The sequence below is a fragment of the Parambassis ranga genome, chromosome 19 (genome assembly GCF_900634625.1).
Source record: "Parambassis ranga chromosome 19, fParRan2.1, whole genome shotgun sequence".
Classification (NCBI taxonomy): Eukaryota; Metazoa; Chordata; class Actinopteri; family Ambassidae; genus Parambassis; species Parambassis ranga.
This window is the reverse complement of record NC_041039.1, coordinates 16115204-16134454: the sequence shown is the minus strand read 5'-3', so window position 1 is coordinate 16134454 and position 19251 is coordinate 16115204. Positions and strand designations below refer to the sequence as shown.

Genomic DNA, 19251 nt, shown 5'->3' with positions numbered 1-19251 from the left:
AATTGAGCCAGCAAAAGTAGTAGTACATTCAAATAAAATGTGTGTGTGTTACCTCTGTTTCAGTTGGCATAGGGTTAAATCCACACTGGTTACAGACAGAGTTCTTGCATTCGGTGCAGGTGTTGTAGTTGGGTGGATCCTTAGAACCCATATTGAGCTGGACCTTACAAAGTGGACAGGTAGACTGGTCTGGTTTGACAGCTGCTGCAGGCTTTTGAGGTTCAGAGAGAGCTTTGTCCACTTTAGCTTGTCCTGTCAGAGATGTCTTGGTCTGCTGCGGTGGCTCGGGTTTCTTCTGCTGTTCTGCTTTCTGTGGAGCAGAAGGCTTCATCTCATCTGCTTTTGTTGGTGGACCCTTGGCCTGCTGTGCCTGTTCTGGTTTCTTTTCTGGTTCTTGTTTCTTGACAGCAGGGGATTTGGGATCTTTTGCAGGGGACATCTTGGGAGAAACTGGTGGTGTAATTTTGGCCTCATCTTGAACAGCTGAGGTGATCAAAGTGGATGCAGAGCTGAAGATGGAGGAACCAAAACCAAACATTTTTCCAGTCACAGACTCTGCAGGTTTGGCAGCATCAGGCTGAGATTTAGGGCCACCAATGCCAAAGAAACCTCCTGACCCTTGCTGGGTTGCTGCAGTGGCATTACTCTGCTTGCGTGCAGGTTGACTTGCCTGAGCCGGCATTTTCTCCTGAACTGTTTTCTGTTTTTCTTGTGGTGTTTTCTTATCAGGAGCAGGGCTGGCTTGTTTTAGTGGTGCAGTGCCAGGTTCAGATTTGATTAACTTCACTGACTGTTTTCTCTGAGGGGAGCCTGGTTCTGTGGTCTCCTTCTTTTGTACAGCAGAGTCTGGACTGTCCTTTTGAGGAGTTGTTGGTTTAGAAGTATCCTGGACTGTAGCAGGGGAAGGAACCTTATTAGGTGAAGCTTGGGACTTCAATTGAGGAGGACCTGGGGGCTCTGAAGTTCCAACTGCTCTCTTCATCTGACAGTTAAGACACAGCCATTCTTTCACCTAAGGGACAGAGGACACTTTTATTATATCTATACGAATCGCAGAAAGTCATAAGAATTACACAATATCAAGTCAATTAAGAACCACAGATCAGAAAAAAAATTGTTACAGCAGGTGTTGTATTTTTGTGCTTACCTCTCCTACAGGCATGGGGTTAAATCCACATTGGTTACAGACAGTAGTCTTGCACTCAGTGCAGGTGTTGTAGTTGGGTGGGTTCTTAGAGCCAATGTTGAGCTCAGCCTTACACAGTGGACATGTCGTCTGACCTGGTTTAGGAGCCGTTTGAGAGACTGGCTCTACCTTTGGTGGCTGAGCTGTGCCATCTTTGCTCTGGCAGGTTTCCTCCGATTTCTTCTCTTTCTCTGGCTTCTTAGCAAAAGTTTTAGGCTCTCCTGCTGGTGACTTTTTAGGAGAAGCTGGTGGGGTACTTTTTGGAGAAATCTTGGGTACAGCAGACATCTTGGGGGAGACCTGTACTGGTGCAGACATCTTACGAGACCCTGGTGGAGTAGTGCGCGATTCATCATGAACAGCAGATATCAAAGTGGATGCTGAGCTGAAAATTGAGGACCCAAAGCCAAACATCTTTCCACTCATGGATTCTGTAGTTTTCGAAGCACTATCAGGCCCTTTTTTAGGACCACTCAGGTTTGACGCTTGCTGTGTATCTGGAGTCTGTTTTGGTTGACTTGCTTGGTCACTTGGTTTCTGAGAACTTGGTGGTGGCATTTTCTGAATGGGAGTGGGGCTTGCCTTCAATTTACTGTCTGGTTCTGTAGAAGCTTTAGTTGCAGGTGTTGCTGCTGTGGACTGTGTCTTCTGAGGTGAACCTGGTGTAGATGTACCCTTCTTTTGAAGCGTATCAGGCACTGAAGTCTGAGGTTTGATAGGAGGTCCTGTAAGATCAGATGCACTAAGTGCTCTTTGCATCTGACAGTTGAGGCATAACCATTCTTTACCCTGCAAAGAAAAAAAAGTTGTTTTAAAATGTAAGCATTTACAATATCAGTGCATGCAATATCAAAGTGTGTGCATTCATGCTGTTTATGGTGTATTCATGCTTAATTACACACTGTCATATAAATTATACCCTTCATAAACGTATATGTCGTCTTTGCTGTTATTACCTCTGAAACATTTGGCATGGGATTAAATCCACATTGGTTACAGACAGTATTCTTGCATTCGGTGCATTTGCTGTAGTTAGGAGGTTCCTTGGAGCCGAAGTTAAGTTCTTCCTTACAAAGTGGACAGGTGGATTGGCCAGCTTTAGGAGCAGCTGAAGCAGCTGCTGCATCCTTCTGAGGCTGTGATGGCCCTTTTTCTACTTTTGCTTGTGGTAATGGAGAGGTCTTGCCCTGTTGAACTTGGCCTAGTTTCTTCTCCTGCTCATGTTTCTGATCAACAGGGGATTTGGGTGTCTTTGAAGCAGGCATCTTAGGAGAAACTGGTGGTGTGGTTTTGGATTCATCTTGGACAGCTGTGTTTATCAAGGTAGATGCAGAACTGAAGATCGATGAACCAAAGCCAAACATCTTTTCACCCACAGATTCGGCAGGCTTTGTAGTATCTGGTTGAGGTTTCGGGGTACCAAATCCAAAGAACCCTCCTGTTTCTGCTTGTCTAGTTGGTGGAATATTATTCATCTTAGGTCCAGTTTGTTTTGTCTGCTCTGATGGTTTTTGAGGAAGTGTTTTCTGGCCTTGCTGTGCCGTTTTCTGACTAGAAGCTGGACTCTCTGGTCCTTTGCTTTCAGGTCCTTTCACAGCTTCTGTCTTTACTTGCTGCTCTGCTGCTTTTGGTAGTCTTCTTTGAGGGGAGCCTGATGGAGATGGCTCTTTTACTTTAGATTCAGCAGATGTTGGAATGTCTTTCTTTTGTTGTTTATCCAGCAGAGGAGTTTCCTTTTTCGGGAGAGTGGATGGTGCAGCTTTATTTGGTGAGGCCTGTTGTTTTATCATGGGTGTTCCAGGAGGCTGCGATGCTCCTAGTGCTCTCTGCATCTGGCAATTGAGACATAACCACTCCTTGACCTGTATTACAGGAAACAAGCATTTTAGAATACTGATACTGTAGTACAATTTTAAATGTTTTAGTTACACTATTAATAAAAATACATTTGCTTACCTCTTTGACGTTTGGCATGGGATTAAACCCACATTGGTTACAGACAGTGTTTTTGCACTCAGTACAGGTGTTGTAGTTGGGCGGGTCCTTTGAGCCTACGTTGATTTCCAGCTTACAAAGTGGACAGGTGGATTGCCCTATTCTAGGAACAACTGGTGAAGCTGTTGCTTTCTTTGGCTCTGAAGAAGGCTTATCTGTTTTAGGCTGTACTAATGGGGAACCTTTGGCCTGCTGTGCCTGTTCTGGTTTCTTCTCTAGTTCTTGTTTCTTGAGAGCAGGAGATTTGGGCTCCTTTGCAGGGGACATCTTGGGAGAAACTGGTGGTGTAATTTTAGCCTCATCTTGAACTGCTGAGGTGATCAAAGTAGATGCAGAGCTGAAGATGGAGGAACCAAAACCAAACATTTTTCCAGTCACAGACTCTGTGGGCTTTGCAGCATCAGGTTGTGATTTAGGGCCACCAAAGCCAAAGAAACCGCCTGACTCCTGCTGTGTTGGTGCAGTGGCATTACTCTGCTTGTGTCCAGTTGGAACTGTGTGGTCTGTTTGTTTCTGAGGACCTATCTTCTGGCTCTGTTGAGGTGTTGTTTGGCCTGGAGCTTTGCTACCCTGCTTATCACTGTCTTGTCCTACTGCCTTTGCTGGTTGTGTCACAGGTTGTGTTGGTTTTCTCTGTGGAGAGCCTGGTGCAGAGGTTTTGTGTGGCGCAGGCTGTGTTGGAGTGGTCTTTTTTACTGAATTGACTAAAGAAGTGTCTTTCTGAGGTTCAATTCCTTCAGTAGCTCGCTTCACCTGGCAGTTTAGACAAAGCCACTCCTTTCCCTTGAAAAAAAAAAACATATATAATTAATAAGTAAAAACACAATAAAAATGCTGTGAAGAAAAAGCTGAAATAGAAAAGCTAGGACACACACACACACACACATTAAAATGATGGAATGTTGTGAGAAGAGGACTGCAGCAATTTAAAAGTATACAGGACTGGGTTGCTCCCAATATTAAGATTGATGAATGCTATAAGATATGAGAACCGCACCATCCATGTGTGTGTTTTTGGTAATACCTTCTATTTACATGTAAACAAATGTCTTTAAAATGTATTTTTTTACAAACTAAAATGTGCAAGAGTAAACCTGTGTAGCTCACAAATTAAGAAACAGTATTGATAACATTTCTGTGATTTAGAACACACATGTGAAAACACTTTCACATGTGCTTGAAAAATGCAGGATCTTTCCACTCGATCTTGGTTCAGCATTGTTTTAGCCGTAAGTTTAAGCAGTACCATAAGATCAAGTAGCCTTGGACTGTCCTTGGCAAGTTGGATACTAACTGTGCATTGAATTACGGAGTCAAGTGTCAAGTCCTTTGTGCTTCAGGAAGCCTAGAAGATGCCATGTCCATTTACGCTGTATGTGGTATTTCCCACAACACAATGAGGTGTGTGCATGTGTGTTTTTAAAGTAAATCTCTTTGACCTCACTTACGGTGTGAACAGCTGACAAATGTGTTAGTAGTTTTTAAAGATTATGGCACAATACTCATTCTGTTCTGTTTGCAATGACATAATTGCAGTAAAATAAAAAAAATAAAATAAAATACTTTTAAGAGATATACAATATGTACCACTGTTATAAGTTGGACTGATTGTTCCCACATTATTTATTCATGTAAATGAGCTCTACCAAAAAGCTACCCAAACTATTAAATTAATTAAACTACGTGGGAAACCTCTCTGAACATCAGCTAGAAACCTAGCAGCCTCATGAACACTGATGCAAAGTTGCAGGTTTGTAGGAAGCAAAAGTTTGCTATATAAAGTTATATGAAAATATAAGATTTTGATGCCATGTTCATTCAATACACAGCAAACATCTTACCTCTTTAACATTTGGCATGGGGTTAAATCCGCATTGGTTACAGACAGTGCTTTTGCATTCAGTGCAGGTGTTGTAGTTGGGTGGATCCTTCGAGCCCACATTAAGCACCACCTTACAGAGTGGACAGGTAGACTGGCCTCCTTTAGAAGCATGCTGGAAGGCTTCTGTTGCCTTTTGAGTCTGTGAGGGGGATTTTTCCACTTTGGCCTGCCCTGCTGGATGAGCCTTTCCCTGATGATGTTGCTCCTGTTTCTTCTCCTGCTCTGACTTTGAGACAGAAGGTGGTTTTATGTCCTTTGCAGGCTGCATTTTAGGAGAAACTGGTGGTGTGGTTTTAGGCTCATCCTGAACTGCTGAAGCTATCAAAGTAGATGCAGAACTGAAAATAGAGGAGCCAAAACCAAACATCTTCCCAGTCACCTCTGGCTTTGTAGCTTCTTTTTTAGGACCTCCAAAGCCAAACAAACCCCCTGACTCCTGCTGGGGAGCTGGTGTGGCACTGCTTTGCTTTCGTTCAGTTTGACCAGTCTGGGGTGATTTTTGGGACCCTGCTGCTCTCTGAGTCTCAGGTGTTTTTTGAGCTGGACTTGCTTGTTTTTGAGTTTCTGGTCCTTTAACAGCTTCGCTTTGCTTTGTTGATGTAGACTGCATCTTCTGAGGTGAACCTGGTGCTGACATCTTTTTGACAGGTTGAGGAGATGGTGTCTGGCTTGGAGGAGCAGAGCCTTTGTTGGATCCCGGCTTTTTCATGGGAGGTCCTGGTGGTTCTGAAGGTCCTTGAGCTCTCTTTATTTGGCAGGTAAGACAAAGCCACTCACGACCCTATAGTAAAACAAATAAAGACACATACACTCAAAGAGAATATACAAAAAAACACAATTCACAAAATTATACGAAGTATGTATAAAATAAAATGTAAGTTCATAATGTATATACTGTGCAGAAGTATATCTTATCTAAGCAATTCCCCCTGGGATTAATAAAGTATTTCTGATTCTTATTCTTTGTTTTCAAAATGACATTATTAATATTTATTTATATTTTCAAATAGTATATATTTATTGAAGCATAGGTGTGCAGACAACCCAAACAAATACACAGTAAAATTGTAATTTGTTAGGATTGTACTTCAGTGTCTGTATTGGACAAGAAAATAATACACTAGAAAAGAACAGTTTAAAACTAAAAGGCATGTGCTGTAACTGATGTAACATGAATGAACAATTGTTGTGAAACAATCCTACCACTTACATCAGAGTCTGGAGGGCTGAAGCCACACAAGCTGCACACTTCAGCTTTACACTGTGTGCAGGTTTTATGATTTGGTGGTTCCTTGGTATTCACATTGAGTTCTGTGGTGTTACACACTGGGCAAATAGACTTAGCTCCTGGTTTTGACTGCAGTCTAGCTTTAGTTGCCCCCGGCGACGAAGAGCCTGCCTGCAACACACCAGGTGCACCAGGTCCCTTAACACCTTGTTGCTTATCAGAAGACTGCTGTTGGGCTGCAGGTGTGATGCCTTTCTGTGGTCCAGGTTTTGGTGACCCCTGCTGTTTTTGTCCTAATTCAGGCCCGACCTTTGTAGATCCTTGCACCCCAGTCTTTGAAGGTTGTTGTTGCTGTGTAGCAGTCTTAGCAGGGGTTTGTTGTTGTGTCTTTGTTGCAGGTGAAGCCTGTTGTTGCAGTGATGCCTTTGGAGATTCTGGTCGTGCTCCACTCTTAGTCAGAATCTGTTGAGTTCCAGGCTTAGGTGATCCTTGCTGCTGTGGGCCCTTAGGTTGATTTTTTGGCGACTCAGGCTGTGTCCCTGTCTTTGGAGAAGCTTGTTGCCCAGGAGGCTTGTTTGTGGGTCTGGTCTGTCCATTCCCTTGCAGCTGTGGTGATCCTTGTTTAGGAGGAGGCTGGGTCTTTTGCATATTGGCATCCTGGCCTGACTTTTGAGGACCCTGCTGCTGTTGAGGGCCTGCTCCTGGCTGCTGTTGTCCGGAAGGTTTGCCCCCTTGCTGAGGAGGTGGTTTTTTATCCCCGTCCCCATCATCTCCAAACAAACCGAACTTATTTACAGCGGAGGACACTGCATTGAGGGGATTAGCCCCACTTAGGAATTTGGAGGAGAACATATTTGGATCTTCCTCCTCCTCCTCCTCCTCCTCCTCCTCCTCCTCGCTGGAATCTACAGGACTATCAGAGGCAGAGCAGGAGCTGTCTCCTCGTTGTCCTCCAGACTCTCCTGCAGAGGCCTGAGGGGGGGTTGGAGTCGGACCTGTGGAGAGGGCATCTACAGCCCCACTACTACTGCTGCTGCTGCTACTCCCTGGGCTCTCCTCTGGCTCAGCATCTACACCAGACTTCCTGATATAACAAACAGAGAGAGAGAGAGAGAGAGAGAGAGAGAGAGGAAGTGTGAGATGACAGGGAACAACACAATAAGACTTGTGAACCACACACAATGCTGTCTTGAGCCAATATGTGGATTGACAAACAAAATGACAAAAAAAAATGTTGGGAAAAAATGTGCAAATGAAACTAAATCATGGCATGTTTTTTTTAAATCCTCTTCACATGATACACATTGAAACTGAACTACAATCAAATGTCTTTAATAACTTATATTTATGTGCATCTTTATCAAATCCATGAAACAGTTATTGCAACAGAAGAATTTACATTTGAATACACTGTAAATGTGAAGGAACAACGCAGATATGTGACACACCAATGCCCTATAAATAAAATTGACTTTCCTCCCTGCTGAAACGATTATCATCAATCGTCGCCTCTGTACAGAGAAAGCCATTAACGATCCTGCCTCACTTTGATTTACTCTGCACAGACTGTTGCTTTCAGGACCATGGATCTGCTCTGTTGATCACAACCTACAAATCTCGTTCATTCAGATGACCTGTGCGCAACAGAGGAGGCAGTTACCGCTCTCAATAGACGCCAGCTACTACCAACCCAATTCACATGTCTTTTCAAGATGGACTCAGTGGTCCACGTTACTATTTTCTTTCATCCAAATGGCACCATCGAGGAGTGAGAAATCACGTGCTGGACGTGTATTACAGCAGCAGTAAACACATGAAACCTCTCTCTCTCTTTCTCTCTCTCTCTCTCTCTCTGGAGAAACTGCAGGCACATCCGGGTAGAGGCCCGTCAAATAACGCATGAGGAGTAAAAAACTGATACTTTCTTTTACAAATGTATCATCAAGGGCTACAGCAGTAGGTCTGTGATGAGCAGCTGCCTTTCTAAATGCGTTATTACAGCTGCTTTCTACGCACTCGCAGAAGTGGCTCACCCATACATGCAATGTATACACAGCGTTTTATCGTAATGAAGAAGCCTCATGCATAACGCAAGGTTTAAACCGGACAACATGCAGGTCCGCAAAGGGTACGAGGTGATGACAGCTTCGAGCCCACGGGTGAGCGCGTTCCAAAACACATTATCACCTATTTGTGTGCCCTTGACCAGGCGCCTGATCGAAATTTGAACGTTGTACTATTCCAAAAAGATATTTTACAACAGCTTAGATGAGTGAGGAATCCCAGCAAAAGCCCTGTCATCGTTGTCATTTCCCGAAATACCCTCCGCGTTATCCGCTTCGTGTCCCCCCGCTCATCTCCTCCCACCCTGCAGCTAAGCATCCTTCACCCTCCACGGTCACAATGTCAAACACTGAAGCGCTGTAGTCCAGTGAAACAGACGGAAATTGTACCTTCACGAGCAGCTGATCTGTCTCCCCATCTTCCCCAAACCTCCACGGATATCCCCACGTCCGTGTCTGTCTGATCGCCGAGGGATGGAGGGCACAGGGCAGCAGATAGAGAGCGATCAGCATCCACTCCGCCTCCCACCCTAGTGCGCATGCGCCGCATCTGACAGGTGATCACAATATATATCACGCACGGAAATTGAAATTAAAGGGGACAAGCGATTTATCTCCCCCCCCCCCCCCCCCCCCCCACGAGTCACGTGTGATCGGCGGCGAGGATTTACCCACATGCGTGATGTGATGCACATTTTCTCTGTGGCCGTTGACATATCTGAAATGTCACAGTGGTGATTATGAGCAGTATAGGGGGATAATATGATTGTATGACTTATGACCAAGTGTGAGACGTGAGAGATATATCGGGCATATTCAAGTGAGTTCACAGGATTATTGGTATTTCTATGAAGATAATGGCCTGTCATGATGCTCATTTATTCCATAATGTATACAGTGGATGAGCATATAATGTAGCATATTTAATCTGTGGAAGGATTGCACACACGAGTTATGCTTTTGCTGCTGATAAGACAAGAAAATCCTAGTTCTCTCCATCTTTCTTGTATCAAAATCCATCCAGCCTCTGGAAAAAGCACACAGAACAACACAGCACAAGTAAACACATCTAAAAAGTATTGCCAAATTGCAATTTCTTATTATGCTTCTTCCTCCAGACCTGACTCCACACCTACTTCAGAATAGAATTCAGCTATACATTGTTATTGTGTTGTAATTTAGTTCATGAAATAGTTGTGTGAAATAGGAAGTGACTACCCACAGACAGAAAGCACCTCTTCAGTCTGTGTAACCGCTTTCCTGCATTGACCTTCTTATTCTGACAATTCTTCCACAAGAGTTTATGTTACAGAGTAGATGTGATGTGAGGAGACAATGCCGGCAATCCTATCCTATTCTGCTGTCGGAGTGATAAAACAGCAACTTTCTGGCCCAGAGAATACAACCATAGAAAGGTAACTTTAGACTGCACATGTTAAAATTCTATCAAACCCATTTTTGACATTAAGATATATACATTTTCTAGTGATTAATCTGTTTTACAAAATGCACCCTGGAAGCTTTAGCAAACTTTAGCAAGAGGAGAACAGAACACAACAATTTCACCCTTGAAAGAAAATTCTCTATAGCAGTGATCACTTACCATGAGAGGAAAGGATTTCTCTATCGCTTGTGAGCACTCACATGTTCCCACACTCACATGCAAATTTACACGCAGCATACAGTGGATAGACTCCTATTCATATGTGGTAAGCGTGAGTGAGATGTGTGGGAAGGATGGAGAGCAAGTGTTGTGTGGGCGTGTGGAAGAGTTACGTCATGTGTGATGTGTGAGCAGCAGAATCGCTATGATCTCTCTTTGGAAAGCGCCAGATTTGGCTTCGTTTCAGACACACACACAGACACACACACACTTACACACAGGAAACATTCATCAGCACAATCTCCATCTGTGGATATAGGCTGTAACTTTGGGCTCTTACACGAGCCGGAAATCCATTGAGTAATCTTACACTGCTTATATCTTCTTCATCCCCACAATCTGGTACTTAAATATATTTTGGTTTGCATAATAAGTGACGATTTTCTTCCTGTTCTTTTATGTACAACATTTTATGCTTACATATCATTACTTAAGTTCTGCTGAAATACAGAGCTGAAGTTTTGTCTGATCCAATCCTGATATCTGTTTACTGGGCTCGTTTTTAGGCACAAGACAATAAACAAACCATAAACAAACTGTTCAAAAATCAGAGTTTATCATTATTGTCTTTCTGTTGTTAAACTGTTTACATCCATCTCTGCAGGGGAGTCGTGTTTGTCAGTCAACAGTATTATGTAAGCCTTAAAGACAGCAGGCAATCACCAGATGTGGTACCATCGTGTTCTCTTCTTTTGATCTCTCCCTGCTTGTGAGTTTAAATACAAAAACCACAATCTCCACTGTCATCCTTTATATTTTTTTTCTCCCACGTACCAAACTCTCTGATAATGGCCAACCAGACTTAAATCCTGCACTTGCACGGCTGAAGCATCACACACTCTAACTGCATCAGTCATTTTTATACAACCAGACTCCAGAATGAATCGTACTCTCTGGTGTGTATCGAGGAGTAAAGCGATTTCAGGCTGCTTGTGAGGAACCATTTGAAAAGCTTGCATATTAACATGTTTTGCCTGCAGGTTTTTGTCTTCACCATGTACGTACAGCGTAAATTCATATGAGGAACTGAGTCCATGGTGAAAGCCTTATTTATAATGTTCACACAGAGACCTCAAAAGCAATAAAAGACAGAAATGGCAAATACAAGGAGAGTATCAGTCATACTATGGTGTAATTTAGAAGTTACTTTGTCATTTGTTTTCTATCGAGGTACAAACGGCAGTTGTATTCTTGTGTGATTCATAAAAACACAAAATCATAGAACAATTCAGCTTGCTTTTTGTAAAACCAACCCACACTGTTGCAGGAATAAGCAGCAGCTACAGGTTTTTTTGTTTGTTTTTGGCTTTTGTACAAACACCAAAAATCTGATTGCAGTATCTCTGTGACAGCAGTCACCTAAAACATCTATGCATGGACACAAGAACCTCAGGTGTCTAAAAAGGTGAACCTATAGCACACAAAATGAAAGAATGCCTGTTGTTGTGACAGGTCTTGAGACTTGTGTTTACATTTACTGAGCCCAGTACCTACAGAGCAGCTGCAACTGAAAGCTGATCTCCATGGGAAGAAACCAGCGCATTAGCTGTGGTCAAATTTTAAAGCATTGAAACGATTGGTATTTATGTATGTGCCCTCCTTCAATCGTAAGTAGTAAAAACTCCCTGACTTATCACCATTGTAGGCAAAGTAGTGCTAAATATTGTAAAAACTGACCTTTTAATAAACCTAACCAAGTAGTTTTGATGTCTAAGCTTACTAAGCAGCAACAGAAGACAAAATTAATGTGACTAATGTTCTGAAACAGAGCACAAACCCAAGACACCTCAATAGGTGAAAGTTGGGGTTTTGTGTTAATCACAAACCCTCCATGTCCATTTACTTATCTCAGCTGTCCATCACAGAGGACACTGATGCATTCACACCCACAGAGTGCTTCAGTCTGCAGTGCAGCTAACTTGAAGTTTTTGGCTGCTTTTTTTGTTTTTAGCCCACACAGGTGTGAAGTCTTCATGCTAAGAGGCAGCAGGAGACAAATCCACAGTCCATTAACACAAACCATTAATGTTCTTGCTCCTGATTTACATTTTACAAAGATTAATACAGAGATAAGGGCATGGCCTCCTGAGACATTTGACCACTGGCTTCTACGGCTGTCTCTTTTTGCAGTATATTGCATTTCTGCTCTCTTTGGCATCCTCTACTAGAAAGACATCACATTTATAGAGCATTTGTATTCTCCACAGTTGAGCTTGATCCTGGCACCCACACACACACACACACACACACACACACACACCCTCTCCCTCTCCCTCTGGCTCCCTCATACACAAACAAACTCAAACAAACAGGGCTGAGAAGCAGTACTTATCTCACTTTCATTTTAATTAAGCTGACACAGTGGAGCATAATGCTGCCCAGCAGTTTCTAACTCCCTCAGCTGTAATTCTCATGGATGAGATGGCAACTTCCATAAAAACAACTGCCAAACAGTCACTTACAAAATGTCTCTTTTTTTGGTAAAGGACTAGTTTGTGAAAACAAGACACACCTCTGACGTTGACCCTTGAGGAAGGCGAAGCAGTTTTTCCCCGGCATGATTGTCTCTGGAGCAGAGCCGGAGCAGTGTGGAGCAGTAACCTGCATGGAGGTGTATTGCCGTCCTCTCTAGGTCTCTAGGTCTCTGTGCCTGAGTATTCGCGGCAGGGTCACCGTGTAATCTATACAGTAACCTGATCACACACACTTTGCCAGTGTCATTAAATTTACATATCTACCCCGAGGAGGGGAAAATATGGACTCACAATACTACTATCTAGTAGAACCAAAACACATGTGGAAGATACAAAAATAAAAGAGACTGTAAAAAATTGACAGTAAATATTTGATTATAAGGAAAGTCATTCAATATTATGTAGATTTTGTATTAAATGATATTATGTGGCTCAGTATTGTTGGTATCATATTGTATTATTTTATAGTGTGACAAAAAGTGGACAAGAAAAAATGATGTTAATCAGTATTTGTCACTGGTTCTGTTTCCTTTGAACACCTGCTTTTTCACAGGCAGACTCCATCTGCTGCTGTGTCACACTTTATAAACGTTCCAACAACACAAGCAACTGACTGATAACTTGATTGTGTTAGAATGTGCATGATACGCAGGTCGAATTACCACACACTGGCGGTCTGTTGTGTGTCACTTTGGCGAATGGTTTGTGCTTCTTTCCTTCCTTCCTTCCTTGCACTGCATCAGGCTAGAACACTGCCTGTGAAGCCACCCAGTCCTTTTTTCCTGATGAGTGACCACTGCTATCTCCCATACTAAAAATACTCTTAAAGAAACAGCGTCGACAGGACATCAGTAGTGCAGCCTTATCATCGCTCCCTCCCTCTGTCTGTTCTTATCTTGCTTTTTCCCACCAGCCCCTCCCTCTGCTGTCATGTCATGGGAGAATTCTAGGGATAACACAGTTCACGCCCCTAAATCCTACAAATCAGTGAGCAGGAAATCACTACTGATCACACTGGCAAAGGGGAAAGCATGAAGGAGAATGTAAAATGAGAGTGGGATAAAAAAAACACATAATAATAAAAAAAGGCTGGTAAAATAATAAATATCAAAAAGATGAGAGAGATAGCAGACGTCAGGACAGGAGCAGAATGGAAAAGCAGTCTAAATTATCCACCCTAGGTTAGATAGTGTAGAGCTGCCTCTGCTGTAATGCTAATGCCAGCCTTTATTGAATCTAGCAAATGCCTTGAGTAAGAAGTCATACTGAAAGGCAGTTGATGTCTGTGTCATGTCTGTGCTGTGTGTCCAGCAATACTTAGAGATAAGCTCTTAAAATGCACATTTTAATAAAACTCACACTTATGATATTTTATGATAATGTACCGCAGAGCACTCTATGATGCTGTTTCTACAGGGGCATTAAGATGTGTAGAGGTTCTGTGATAAGGTCTAGACAGCAGCCTGTATATAATTGAAGAGGTGTAAAAGAAGATGGGGTTTTAGACTACCACAAGGTGGACTCCTGCCTCGCCAGTGTACAGTGTCAGAGGTAACCTTTGTTCGGTTTACTTGCAGGCACTGTACCCATAGTGCATAATTTGCTTTCAAAAAAATCCCATGTAGACCCAATAGCATTGTTACAACAGATCTACTGGAAGACACAAGTATTAGTATATATAAATATTAGCTTACTTGTTTTTATTGCTTTAAAAATCAGTCAGGCCCCTAAAATGGTTTCAAATAATTGTATAAAACATTAAATACTGTTTAAGTTTTAATGTTTAACTGTACTACTGCAATAAGTGTGGGTGTGCAGCAAATGAATGAACAAGTGCACTTGTAATTGCTCAATTTGTAAGCATTTTTGTCTCTTTATAACTCTTGGTATTCATAACTGTTGGTATTCATCTCTTGCCACTTTAAAGCTACTATAGTGTAAAAGAGAAGATGGCCTTGCATGCATGTTTAAGTGTGCGTCCCAATCATTTGAAAGATGGATAGAGAATAAGAGGCATCACTTTCTGGTGTGCTTTTCATCAGGAGTTATGCAGTACACTCTAATATCACCTTCACTGGCTCCTGCTTGGCATGAGACAGTTGAGGAGCAGAGAAACTGTACCACCTGGTACATGTCTGTGTGTGCACACTGTACTCAACCTGCCTAGGGAGAGGATCCATTCTCTCATCAAATATTCACCAGCAACCACAGGCTCCCAGCTGCCTGGTGCTATAATGCACACACATTGACTGTGTTATTGGTGCCTGATGTATTTGTTGAAAAAAAAGGCTCATAAAATGCTAGAACAGTCCATTTTGAGAATCATTTTCAGGTTTACGCAGCTCCACTTTAAGAATAAGCAGAAAGTAAAAAAAACAAAATAATTTACAGACGTAGATAAACTCAACAACATGTGACACCCTCATTTATTGTTTTATAGCATAATTCATGTGTGCTTTAAAAACATTTTATGTATTTTTAATGCAAATAGATGCAATCATTTATACCCAGTACTCAAAATGTGAGTGTATAACTTTAAGCTGGAAGTTAATCAATCAGATAAAGTACCGGTGTACACTATTGCATTCTTTATTATTTCAAAACAGTCAATGTTATTGATTGTATGTCGCATTTACTCAACTACAAAACCCAGTTTGCAACAGTGGTGGGCTGTCAGGGCCAGTAAGGCCTTCTCTGCTGGCCTAAGCATACTTAGAAAAAAAAACATATCCATATGCTTGGTTGAGCTGCTTCCAGTGTTGTATGTTATGGTAGAGTTTTTATCCAATCATATTTCAGCTAGCTTGTGTTGTCAGCTTCTATGAAATCTGCCCAAGGCCCTCAGAATCATCAGAGCAGGCCCCCGTGCGCTGTAAGTGAACTGACACAGTCAGTTGCAATAGCCAATCAGATCTCGAGACAGTGACACCAAGGCCAGCTGGAAGGTCTTACGCTGAATTGGACATGAACGAGTCCTGTGATTGGATAAGCACTTCGCGAGCGTAAAGGGCGGCACTCAAACACAAAATGTCTGAACTAAAACCGGAGACCCGACTGATACCAACAACTACAGCTACTGCCATGCTACCTTTATGACGGACCTTTCACGAAATGTTGGATCTTGTGAGAAGAGATCGGCCAACCCTTGTGCTAGCTAGCTAGCTAGCCTGTCCCAGCAGAGGAAAGGACTGTCCTGTCTGGCTGTGACATCCCCGTGTCCACTGCTTCTGTTGAGTGGACGTTCTCGGCATTAAAGCCTATTAAAACATATGCTTGAAAAACAACCGGGCAGAAAGGGCAAAGGACTTATCGATGGAACTGAAACAGAGCCATGGAAGTCTTTTTGAGAAAAGGAGGATGGATTTTATTTTCAAATAAGCAGGCACTGTGGAGGAGATCCGTGTTGGTGAGTGAAATCATTTTATTTTTATTTTATCTCTTAAAATCGCCTTTTATTTTAAATTTTTGCCAGTATCCGTGATCTTAGCTCCCCACTCTTAATTGTGAATGTGTGCTTTTTGGTTGTAAATGCTCAGGAAATCAGGTGTTGCTCAGCTAGCCTATGTTGAGGTGATGCTGTGTGTATGTGTACTTCCGTATGTATTCTCGAGCCATGGTGTCATATTGATGTTATTATGAGGTGTATTAATTGAAGTAGAACTAAGGCCCCGTCCACACGGACACAAATGCAGGCGTATCCGCAAAAGATTTGTATCGTTTAGGCGTTTCAGGGGTGCTTTTTTCTGTTTTTGGCGTGTGGTTACGGTAACGTTACAGCACCACCCAAAGGCATGGCATATGTACTACAGCGTTGGAAATGAAAATGACGTCGTCTCTGTGTGGATATGGCCTAGGTGTGATGTGCTAATATCTGATAATATCTGATTAAGTATTTTATGATCTCTTGAAGTAGAAGTAGACCACAGTTTTAGACAGTTTAGACAGTTTTACATCCTCACATTCATTACATAATTAAAATAAGTGAGTTAAACCAGAAAATTAAACTGCATACAGCTGTCACAAACGGGGAACCTATTGATAGAAGCCAAAACTATTATTTGAACCAGGCTGTAAACAGTTTGTTTCTGCTGTAAAGTTGGCCATTTTATGGGAATCTATTGGGATTGACTTGCTTTTAGAACCAGCCCAAGAGGCTGTGTGGTGGTGAACTGCAATTTTTAACTTCCTTCCTCTTGGCCTTTATGTCTCAGCCCTAGAGGCTGCTGCTTTCATGAGCAAGAACTGCAGAGTGACAAAAGCAAAGCCTAGAGTTAATCAGCGGTGTAGTACATTTGAGACAAATCTAATTTATTCACTTAAAAAGCATTAGAGTGTTCCAAGACACGTTGAGAAATGTTTCTGGTAATGTCATAAAGGGTGAACAGTCTACTTAAGACTTTTAATTAGATCATTCATATAAATCCATACTTTTTCTGTGGGTGAATCCAGCTGCAGCATCAGTTGGTACATTGAACAGTGTCTCAGTCTGTGGGTAAAAATATTTTCTTTATCTCTCATCTGTGGCCTTCATCCTCATCAAAATATGACAGCTTGTTTTGTTTGCTTTCTGATGACTCAATATCATTTCCCTTTCTTGCAGTTTATATTGACTTTTAAATGAATACCAATGGCAAGTGTTATTCCTGCACACACAGATCAAACGGGGAGTGAGAAAATATCACATCTACACGGTGTATTGATTAGAAGAATAAATTGGTTCAGTCAACGCCCAGCTCACTCCAGTAGAACAAGTAAGCATGGTTAGCTTTGATATATGATATCAAATACACAGAGCCTTTAATATGGGTACTCCTTCAGCTGTAAAATCTATAGGGTTTCCAGCAGTAGGTATAGGGGATCTCATGCTAGCACACTTGCGATACACGAGTGCACCCCGTGCGTTAAAATTTCACGCCCCTGTATTTACAATCAAGCTGTACTAAGTGATCCTCATTAATATGAGCTTTCCTGCACACTTTCTAATTCTCTGACTTCCTCCAGCATGTGGAATCAATGTGGTATGTGGTGCTTGACAGAGTGTGCTGTTTGTTGTTTAACAGCCTTGGCCAGCTGTTGGGGCTGACTCAGTGCAAAGGTCAGTGTGATGTAATGAGAAAGATGCAGGGATAAAGAGGAGGATTAGTGGAGAGAGAGCAACTCCCGCAGGGACACAAATGTAGTGATTACACACAGATTAATGACACAGCACTCACTACGCCACAGACATGCACACACAGACCCCTGGCATGGGGCAACACATTCACGCTTTAGTGTTCAGACAATCAGGTGGAAATGTATTTGTATAATATTTTTGTAAGTAATTTATATCTGTCTGACATGCTTCATATTTTTGGGCATCTTTTTTTACTTGAATCAAGTGCTTCTCTTGGCAGACTTATAATTTAGGGTGCCAGATATGGCAGAACGTAATTCAAAGTTTGTTTGTCTCAGAGTGGCAAAACTCCAAGGTGAGGAGCACATAGAACTTCTCATCACACACATCCCTCTGTTCTCTCTTTCTTTTTCACTCCTTCATTCACTTCACACTTTCTCTCTCTCACTGACTCATTCTGCCTTCTCTGCCTTCCCTCAGTGGAAGGAAAAAGCCAGTTGATCTACACCTCCCATCTTTCTCACTCTGTTGGCTGTCCTCTCTAAGCCTTTTGTATCTTGTGAGGTATGGACGCAGTGGGAACCATCATTGGATGATGAGTGGTAGGCATCTTTCATGCATTGTGGTAAAGCACATGTATCGTGGTGATTGCTTTGTTTATTATATTGTTGTGGTGTTTTTTGAGTGATCAATTTGTGGGACCAAAATAGAAAATGAGGCATTATGGAGGGGTCAGGCCATCTTCTTCTGGTGCTGCTGTGGGAAAATATTGTACTTCTGTGACAGCTGTGTGAGTGAGATAACAAACAGTGCATGTTGACACACTGCTGTGTGTGTGTGTGTAAAGTGCTTTTATGTCTATGGAATATCATATTGTTTGTGTCTCTATTTTTGTTCTCTTTAGATATGAAGGACAAGCCACAGTCTGTACCTCTACTGATAGAACTTCACCTTTGCTTATCAGTTCACTTAACAACGTGGACAGCATTTGTAATGGTTAACAGCTTGTGATAAAGAAAATGAAGACATATTTTGTTTAAGTATACAAAAAAATACTGAGTATTGTAATGAGGACAAAAAAAAGAAGGCTGTGGAGCAAAAACCGGAATATAAACAACAATTTATTTCTCAAATGTTTTCTGCAGCTGTACAGAACAGAAAAACATGCCAAATCAAAGGGGGGTGTGTGAGAGATAGAGAAAGAGCAAGGTCGATCTCCTCATGTAGCAGGCTTTCATCCTTATTTTCACAGATATAACCATCAAGGCAAACAAAATCAAAAGTTGCAAAAACATGTACACAGACTGTACACACTGATAACATGCATTACCAGCGGTAGAGGATTGTTTAGTGTTTGTTTATTTTCCACAGCCTCATATTCTCCTCCTTTTCTATTTGACATTTTCACTTGTAAAGTGTTCTGGTGCACTGATCCTGATGGAGAGAGCTCTTTGCAGGAACAACAGAAAACTCACAGAAACATCTACAACAGCTTGTTTATTAAAATGGCCTTTGACCCTTTCACCCCTTTGTAGATTTATAGCCTTTCATTACATTAACATGGCCTTTGAAACCTTTAACTTTGCTGCTGCAAAACTTTGCACAAAACAATCTGCCACTATTATTGCACATTATAATCAGTCTTTG

The 19251-nt window shown here is 42.0% G+C and overlaps 1 protein-coding gene across 1 annotated transcript in view; it reads right to left on the bottom strand.

Moving 5' to 3' along the window:
• Positions 1–7143, bottom strand: part of pclob (piccolo presynaptic cytomatrix protein b) — a 48584-nt gene extending 41441 nt beyond the window's left edge. Inside the window, exons 1-7 of the mRNA XM_028430484.1 lie at positions 6274–7143; positions 5023–5844; positions 3143–3964; positions 2143–3048; positions 1148–1975; positions 853–1012; positions 53–810 (exon numbers count right to left, since the gene is read on the bottom strand). Of these exons, the coding sequence (XP_028286285.1) occupies positions 53–810; positions 853–1012; positions 1148–1975; positions 2143–3048; positions 3143–3964; positions 5023–5844; positions 6274–7143 (5166 nt within the window). The remainder of the gene's footprint in view (positions 1–52; positions 811–852; positions 1013–1147; positions 1976–2142; positions 3049–3142; positions 3965–5022; positions 5845–6273) is intronic.
• Between the last annotated feature and the right edge of the window lie 12108 nt (positions 7144–19251).